At 35.9% G+C, this 10,175-nt stretch overlaps 1 protein-coding gene across 1 annotated transcript in view; it reads right to left on the reverse strand.

Annotated features, from left to right (window-relative positions):
* vir-1 (virus-induced RNA 1) overlaps nt 1-9,905 on the reverse strand; it is a 35,654-nt gene extending 25,749 nt beyond the window's left edge. The window contains exon 1 of the mRNA XM_069830706.1: nt 9,747-9,905. Coding sequence (XP_069686807.1) covers nt 9,747-9,813 — 67 coding nt within the window. The 5' untranslated portion in view covers nt 9,814-9,905. The remainder of the gene's footprint in view (nt 1-9,746) is intronic.
* Between the last annotated feature and the right edge of the window lie 270 nt (nt 9,906-10,175).

Genomic DNA, 10,175 nt, shown 5'->3' on the forward strand with positions numbered 1-10,175 from the left:
CTGTAAATTAAATTAATTCGATTCTACAACCATTAGTAGCATCAGTCACGTTGATTTAATCATTATAATGATCCAAACAAGCAGAATATACTTCTTGTTTCCCTTTTTTGTTCAACGGAAAACGAAGATACAGTTTACCTTCGAAACGCTGGGAGATTCTTATATTCACACAAATAATGGAGAAGGAACAAACTATAACCTTTCCTATTAATAAAGAACTTTTATTTATTTTACTGTAAAGAAAATAATATGCAATGTAAGAAAAATAAATTGAACTTGAAGTTAATTTAATTTGAATAATTCTGCAGTGCTCGGGAAAAGTGACATATGTCAGTTTTCACAAACCTTTTTTGATAATTTATTGACTACTTACACTGGTTTATGTCGATTTGATTTTTTTTCTGTATGAATTATTGTAATGGGAGGAATACTTATGTATATTTTTCCAAGCGAGCAGATGTTCCGTAAGTTGTCAATAAATTATCAAAAAAGGTTTGTGGAAACTGACTTGTGTCACTTTTCCCAAGCACTGCAGAATTAATCTCTAGAAGACTTTTTTTGATAATGCTGCGCATATTGGCATTTAGCCATTTGTGCCTCGGCATACTTTTTTGGGATCTACTGAAGAATCCTGTTCTGAGGTTGGGGCACCGATTAGGTCGGATTCTGTTCGCCCAGTATAGTAGGATGACATGAGTATGAAAGTAGGCAGGATGGATGAAGATGATGATCATGACGACGAAATGAACCGTGGTTTCGGCGCCGAAAGTTACCCAGCATTTGCTCTTAATGGGCTGAAAGAAAACTCCAGAAAAACCTCAACCAAGTATGCAAATCTAGCTTTCAGGATCTCCTTGTGAAGCAGGCTTGAACAATTTTAAGGGAAAAATTGTTCCGAGGCCGGGTATCGATCCCGGGGCCTTTGGCTGAACGCATCAACGCTCTACCGATTGAGCTACCCGGGAACTTCACCCGACAAAGGAAGAATTTAGACAGTGTTAGGTGAAGTTCCCGGGTAGCTCAATCGGTAGAGCATTGATGCGTTCAGCCAAAGGTCCCGGGATCGACACCCGGCCCCGGAACAATTTTTCCCTTGAAATTACTCAACCAAGTAACTTGTCTCAACCAGGATTTGACCCTGGGCCCGCTAGTTTCCCAGTCACTCTAACCACTACTCCAAAGCGGTGAAAAATCTCTACTTTTTGTCCATATTAACTAAGTTTAGGAGGGAACACAAAGATTGTATTCCGCCACTTTTAATATTATGCTTATGTTAGCAGATTCAGTATTCCGCAATGGTCTACTGCTTAACCTTCTGGTCGTTGGAGCTGAAGTTCACGAACTAATATCCGAATGAGAACGATTAAGTTTAAGGGGCGAAAAATCTTTAGCATGGCTTCCTTTGGGAGGGAAGTAAAGCTGTGGGTCCAGTGTTGTAGATTTACGGCATGTGAAAGAACCTTGTCCCTGACAAAGCGTAAAGGGCAATATTTTTTCGGCCAGTTCTTGTACAGCAGTGGCAAAAAAAAAAAAAAAAAAACCGGACCGACGGAATAATCGAAGTCCCCGAAATGAGCCAAGGCGCATGCCACGCCCGCATTCACAAGACAGCGAGTAATCTATTGAAATTGTAGTTTCGACTCCTGACGTAGCCCATTTCGAAAGCCATTAGAAAATAAGCTGGTAAAATTCATGTTCTGGGAATAATAAGTTAATTAAGAACTAAAATATCGCTGCAATCGAAAAGTATTGGGAATAAATTTGAATAAGGAACAAAAAAAAGTTTCCTTTCCAGGCAGGATTCGAACCACGAAAGTCTTAGTTACCAACCAGTCTATCGTGCTGTCACTGTGAACAATGCTCTGAAATCAGCTACAAGGGTCGGTCCGGTTTTTTTTGCCACTACTGTACATATTAAATTTCGACGCTGAATAATTTCTGCAGTTCGAAACTTTATTAAATTTATTATTATTATTATTATTATTATTATTATTATTATTATTACTAACCTTCTGCCGTGATTTCAATGATAGAAATTCTAGCTTAAAATTCAATGTGCCTATCGAATGGACACGTGTTGACATAGACCCACTTATGCTGAGTTGTCTCAAGCGAAGGTATTGCGTCATGTTAACCACATATACTATACTACATTCACATTCACAAATGTCTAATATTTGTGTGTAATCCTCACAGATGGACCAAGGATTTATGATTAATTTTATTATTATTGGTCCACCGCTGTGGAATAACGGTTAGCATAACTGACTGTGAAACGAGCAGGCCCGGGTTCAAATTCTGATTGGGACAAGTTATCTGGTGGAGTTTTTCCCGAGGTTTTCCCTCAACGAATTGAAGTAGAATTGCTTTGTAACTTTCGGCGTTATACCTGGGATCCATTTTGGCACCATTTGTTTCTCCACTCACCATTATCATCATTAGCATATCCTGTGCTAAGTTCACAGTGTAGCGCGTGCTGTAGACGACGTATAGCGACAAATATTATTCACAGAACTGGAGTGGTAAAGTACAATAAACCCCAGGCGGGGGTGGTAGTCTTCAGGTCTCTTTTCCATATAAAAGGGGGGAAAATATCATCATCGTTGTCATCATCATTACCATCGGTAATTCCAAAATTCTTTCAATAATGTCTTCACTTAATAATCATAGAATGGATGCTGTCGTAACCCTCGTATGGACGTGAATAAGCAGTTATATTGCCTCGGATCATTGTCAGTTGCATCACAATTATATAACGTCGAACTCAACCTCCAGTACATAAGACCATGTCTTCTGCCATATGCCGCAAACCGCACATCAAGGGAAAACCGTGACCATGAATGTACGAGGTCCACATACTATAGTGGTCGACATAATCTTTGCTATGACGTCGCTTGATAATCTATTCGTGCTATACTAAATAAAGAACGCAATCAAAAGATAAAAAATCGAAAATTTAAGTGTACATAATTAGAAACTGAATTAAAAGTACAATTTGTCGTTGGGAAGATTTTGAAAATTATGTACACACTTTGGATCAGAACATTGAAAGTAGCTCCAGTCATCAAAAGTCGAAAAAAATACAAAAGATAATTACATTTAACACGTTTTGAAAGTGAATAAAAATATAAGTTGTTTGGAGTAACTAGACATAATGGGACCAAGAGAATAGTGTTCCTTCAGGTCGCATTATTTACAAAGAAGATGGATCTTATATTTCTGTCGTCGATTTGCAAAAGGGGACACATCCAAAATAACAATGTATTGGGAAATCGCAAAAAACCATAACAGACTTAAAAAATTAAAATGTTCGTGGATCCTGACTATATGTACCCATAGTGATCTAATTAGAAAAAAAAAATATATATGAACATTTTAATTTGTTAACTTCGTTATAGTTTTTGCGATTTTCCAACACTTTGTTATTTTGGACATGTCCCATTTTGCAAATCGACAACAGATTTGTAGTCCCTAAACTTTAAAGATGTTAAGTTTCAGCACACGGTGGAATGACCAAAACTCTGCTTCTGAATGCAATCACAGTGGAAGTCTAAAATCTCATAAAAACAAAATCTCAGAATAACATCAGATTAAAAGCCAAGATGTTATACGTAAAAAGGAAGATTTTTAAACACTACAGGAAGAAGGCAAACCCACCTAGTAGCCTTCCCAGGAATCTGTGGAGCAGAAAGACGAAATAAGACCTGTGCGCAAGTAGTATGTGGGCGGGCTAGGACCAATAACTTGCTCTGGGGGGAGGCATTGGTTGAACGAAACTACTAATCCCTTGCAGAGAGGGGATCATTTCTATTTGAACACTGTACCGCGAGCATCTTACCCCTTAGCGGCCTCGAGCTGATGCTGTCCGCAATACACTGCGGCACAGATAGAATCCGCCCCCACATGCGCCGGTTCACTCTACAGATTCCTGAGACGGACCATAAGTTCTAATTTGTGATTATGATGTTCATGATGAAGACAGCGACGGCGAATTACAGAGAGTTTAAATTAAATTAATATTTTTACGCCTCGAAATGAAAATGAACTATTTTTAAACTGGACTACGTCTACCTGACACTGGTGCCTTACATTGTTTAAAAATTAACTTGTGCATGTATCGTGACCGCAGAAAAAATGTAATGTTTCTGTGAATTAAGTCATAGAATGTGCGCTATGAAATTTAATTAGTTTTAGAGATTCTTTTCATTCCGAAAGTAATAAGCTCACATTTTTATGAAATTCCTTTCTTGAATTTTCTCTGGAATGCAGATGAACAATATAGATGTGGAAGAAAGTTATGATCCTTTTACAATAAAAAAAATGTTTCTAGCTAGGTAACAAAGTTTGGAAGTAACAAAAAGTAATAATATTTTCATTACTACAATGATACGATGCGGGGTATCATCGCAGTTAAGGCGTTGTCATACAAGCAAAAAGGCCATGGGTTGGATTTTTTACATTGATCTATTCCTTTCGGCTGGACTATGGTCCTGGGATTCACTTAGCTCCTATTAGGAAAGAGTACCAGGGCTATTTCCTTGGGGCAAAAACGGCCAGCAGATAGGATTGACATCTCTACTGCTACTTAGTGCCGATTATCTCGTAAGGTGGAAAACTTATTCTGTCATCCTAAGGAGCTCTCGAGGCATGTAATGGGATAATTTTTTTTTTGATTTAATGGTAAATTTTAAGCTATTTTTTTAATCTTTTTTTGTGTTGGCAGCTAGCTTGTAGGTTAGTTTTTGTTTATACTTATCATCATCATCATCATCATCATCATCATCATCATCATCATCATCATCATCATCATCATCATCATCATCATCATCATCATCATCATCATCATCATGTCAAGTACTAGTCTCATAAGAACTGTTACGGCTTGAAAAAGCGATTTTCTTGCCATCTTTTCGTAGGTCGACCAAGTGACCGTTTCCCATTAGGACGATACTTCATTATTGCCTTAGGGATCTGGATGAAACCATTCTACCTAAAGGGCCATATTCATAGACATTCTTAGCACGGGCTTCCGGTGGATGATCAGCGAAATAACGTTTTTCGTATTCATAAACCAGTGTTTGCGATATATATATATATATATATATATATATATATATATATATATATATATATATATATATATGATATGAATCCTGTACAAGTAACCAGTCGATAGCCGGGGCTAGTTTAGCACGCTCGTAGCGCGGGCTAGCGAAATGTCTATGAATAGCACCCTAAGTGTTTAAGGAAAGGGTTTCGATATGTCGTGGTGTAAGGTTTCAAACATAGAATATATTGAATGACAGAAAACAATAAAATAAATAAATAAAAATATACAGACAGAAACTGACAAAGACTGACAGACGGATTGAGGGACGAACAGACAGACAGACAGACAGACAGACAGACAGACAGATACATAGTTCCTTTCATGAAAAAAGACACAATTAAGCACAGAAATGCGACACGAGAATTTATTGTAAAAATTGTGCCGTCAAAATACCCAATTTTTCAGACGTCTTTGGAATTGTTAGTTATGATAGGCATTTTTAACGTAACGAAAATCAAGGTTACTATCGCAACAATCAGCATCATTACCATCATCATTAATTATCATCATCAGTAACTTTCAAGAATCGAAAATATTTGGTCCGTCCCGTCGCTATTTTTGTGATAACTGTTGAAGCAACGCTAGACATTAAAAAACAGCAGAATTCATGGCCATGTAACCAACTATATTATGGCTGGAAACAATACAGAACGAAAATACTGTCAATTTTGTGCAATAATGCGAATGTAGGCCTATAACGATGGCCTTTTAAATAACATTTCAGCACGTATAAAATCCATCACACTACTCATCACGTATCATTGATCGAATGTTACAGACAGACCAGCTGTGCAGTAATAGACTTTTTGTAATCCGACAAAGATCACCTTGACTCTGAGGTTACGTTAGGACAAGGGAGAGGTCACGTTATGTAGTTCTTTAATCGGGGTTTTATGTGCATGTGATGGACCGTCAAGTTCTATAAAAGTAGACGTGACAATTTTTATGGTTGTATTGAGCAATCGTAAGACCTTTTCAGCTGCGTACTAAAATAACCACAAATACAATAGACAGACAGATGTCACCTTCAGCACTCATAGAGGTCAAATTATTTCGTTGTAGTTGTTTTACTACATAGAAGAATCCAGCATACTGAGTGCAAGCCACTGTCTTAGATTCGAATTCCGCCTTGTGCATAAAAGTTTATTGCTATTAATTGATACAGTTTTGTTTTAGAGGACAAACGCCCAAAATATAGGTTTTTGGAAGGTTCTTAAAGGTTTTAAAGACGTCAAAAGAAGACTCTGATGAGGAAGAAGAAGAAAAAAAATAAGACGAACAAGAAGAAGAAGAAGAGGAGGAGAAGGAATTCAAAATACCGCGTAAGTTGCAAAAAGTTTGATATTTTAGGGCCGTATTCATAGACATTTTTAGCGCGGGCTTCCGGTGGATGATCAGCGTTTTTCGTATTCATAAACCAGTGTTAGCGATAGGATATGATTTGAATTCTGTACTAGTAACCAGTGGATAGCCGGGGCTAGTTTAGCACGCTCGTAGCGCGGGCTAGCGAAATGTCTATGAATAGCACCCCTAGTGTTTAATATTCTAAAACAATAACAACACGTGAAAAGTATAAATAGATATCTAATAGTTTAAAGACTATTACTGCTAACATAAAAATGCTGATGTTTAGCCTAGAAGAATATAGTAACAAGACTGATAATATTGCTTCTAGTAGGTACTCATAACAATTTTTAATATCAAATATACTAAGTAGGTACCGCAACAATCGAAACTTTCTGTATCGAAACAATTCCGTCCAATCATTAGGATAAAACCCAACACACTCGTATAACAGCTTCTCTCATTTTGTATGGTATGAAACTATCCAGAAATAATTTATTATTATTATTATTATTATTATTATTATTATTATTATTATTATTATTATTATTATTATTATTTCAGCTACTGAAAGCTTCAACATCTCTATGAAACGCGACAATTTGTATTCCGAGATTAGAAAGAAACTTTCACTAATAATAAATGCACCAAATATGGGATTTAATATTATTATATGACTTGTAAGCGTGTTACGGAAGGAACACAGACGTCATTGACATAACTACCGTATTATGTATTACGGGTAAAGCTGTATCATTTCTAGCGCCGTGATAGTGCGGCAATTCGATATACTCACAGGTAACAACGGAGAGTAAGTTTACAGGCGTAGCTGCACAATTTTACATAAAATTTAACTTTCTGCCTGAATATAGCTCATTAGACAAGAAACACAAAAGCGCAAGCGAATAGTTATGAATTAAAGTACTGTGTTACAGCAACAGCGAAGAAAATACCGTACTTAAAAATTTTGTTCATTTCAGCAATTTGAATAATAATAATAATAATAATAATAATAATAATAATAATAATAATAATAATAATAATAATAATAATAATAATGTCAGATACGTAGTATATCAAGATAATATATTCATCGTGAAGAAATTTTAAAAAGCATTATACTCTCTCAATGTAAGCAAAAGAAACAGTAAAAAATTTCTAGTAACATTAATTTTAGAATAATAATTTTATAAAATACGTTTCCCTTTTAACACACATTTTTTAAATTGCCTGTAAGCAATTTTTACAATTTATAGTATCTTATGTCGAAAAATAGATTACATATTTAATCGATTAATGAGATGTGGAATATAGCCGAGTATTTTAAAAGTAGGCATAGGTCTATCACCTATTTATTAGTAACACAATCACTAAATTCGTTGGTAACATAAAATTACGTATTATATCAAAGCAAAAATATATATTCTACAGTTATTATCCTAAGGGGCGCGCGGCTGCTTTGCGGTAAAGGTGTTGCGCTGCATGCTGAAAAGTCTCGGGTTCGATTCCCAATGGATAATGGATTTTTCAATTTATCTAATTCTTCATGTCCCTAGGGTTCACTCAACCTCGTAACAGAAATGAGTACCAGGATTATTTATCTTAGGAATAAAGGCAGCATGCGCGTACGCCTGAAATTTCTACTGCTACCAATACGGATTATATAGTAATGTGAGGCCTCCATTGCCTGTGATAGGGAAAACTTCACCTTTTTATTATCTCAGACTGTTTTCAGCTCAAAAGACAGATCATGCACAAAGCAACAGATGTGCAGAAAAATATATTACAGTACTGACTGACAATGATGACCATATTCTCACAGTGTGATGATAATGACGTGGATAAATTATTAGACTAAAACGTTTTTCTTGGAAACATAATATAATTCGTCATATCAACTATCAGTATAATTCACAGAGATTCTATTGTTGTAAATATGATTGTTTATACCTTCTGGTATATTTTTCCAATGGTTAAGTATTTTGTCTGGCTGTGTTGGTACTACTGGTGTTTTAATTATATACTACAGAAGATATTCAACTGTCTGTTCTCCCATGGCCTGCAAGAAGACCGGACATGAACGAAATTGAAAATCTGTGATCTATACTGAAGAAGAAAGTGAAGAAAAAGAGGCTTACAACAAAACATGTACTCATTTAAGCACTGTCTGATATCTGGCTATATGATGTTGATATTCAATGAAAGTGTCAAACTTTGGTTTCCAGCGTCCCTGACAAAATCAACGTGTTAATAAAGAATAAGGGAATGTTCACAAGATATTAGTAACCTCCAGACTCAATTTTCTGTTCATTATTTCTGTGCAAAATACATTTTTGTTCATTATTTCTGCCGATAAATACAGCTTTGTTGCACATAAAATTAATTTAGTCTAATAATTTGTCCACGTCTGTAATATGGAGTTTGGAGCAGTAATGGTAGGTGGAATTGGAGTATCCCGAGAAAACTGTGATAATGATGGAAATTAAACATTTGAAACGAAAATAGAAACTGATTTCTCTCCACGTGTTAAAACACTCAAAAGTGACTCTTCGTGCCAATTCCAACATGATACTAATTTGTGCAACTTAAAACATTGGTTTCATAAACAGATAAATATGCAAAAATTTCATGACTGTTAGCTTTTAATTTGAACTCATATGTTATTTAGAAGGTTTTATTGAAATGACATATTAACTATAGCACAAAACATAACTTTTGCAAAACACTGAATGCACTTTCATACGAGTATTATTTAAAACTGGTTTTAACTCAACATACTGGTCACATACGAAGCAAAGTATGTGTAGAAGGATATATTACAGTACTGACTAACAAAGCAGGTCATATTATTACGGGTGAGATGATAAAAGATGGCGAATTTATGCAGTAATGGCAGAGGGAATGGGAATATCCAGAGAAAACTCAGACAACTATGGAAAGTATAGATTTGAAACACTCAAAATTATGACACTTTGTACCAATTAAACACGCTATTAATTTAGAAACATGTTACTGTTATCATCAACAGATAAATACGCAGCACTTTCAGGATTGTTAGCTGGTAAATTGAACTCGTATGTTTACAAATGTTACATAAATTACGTATGAAGTATAGCATTAGTGTAACTTCTAAAAAAACATTGAAAGATGTATCGGTATACTTTGGTTTTCGTGTATCCCTATTTTACAAATTTATCTATAACAGTTAGGCCTATTAGACAAAAAAAAAACACAGAATGATGTGCGATCGAAGCGACAACTCCCCAGCTACAGCGATGTTCGTTATACTTACGTGGGAAACACTCGACAAGAACAGCGGCTGCCAAAAACAGAAGCACGACACCTCGTACGCTCTTCATGTTGAGAAGTGTATTGTCACAAGCAACACTGCGTTTACAACTCCGTACGTGCTCTCAGAATGACTCTTGCTTCCGAAACAACGCTGCATATAAACCTTGAATGCTTCGCAAGCTCCCGCCTCTACTATAGAGTCATCAACCAATCGCAGCGCCCACAATTAATGACGTCGTTACAGAAGACCAATGACAAAACATAACATACCCTTACTAAAAAAACACAGCGAAACATTTTCTTGGAAGTTTTGCTGTGTCTTCAGCAGTGACTAAAATAATTACCATAGCCTATTCATTCACTCAACACGTGACTTCTGGAAGATTGAAGTTTCATTATTATCATTGGTTAAGGTACGCAGAAGCAAGCT

This window comes from Periplaneta americana, chromosome 7 (assembly GCF_040183065.1).
Source record: "Periplaneta americana isolate PAMFEO1 chromosome 7, P.americana_PAMFEO1_priV1, whole genome shotgun sequence".
NCBI classification, from domain to species: domain Eukaryota; kingdom Metazoa; phylum Arthropoda; class Insecta; order Blattodea; family Blattidae; genus Periplaneta; species Periplaneta americana.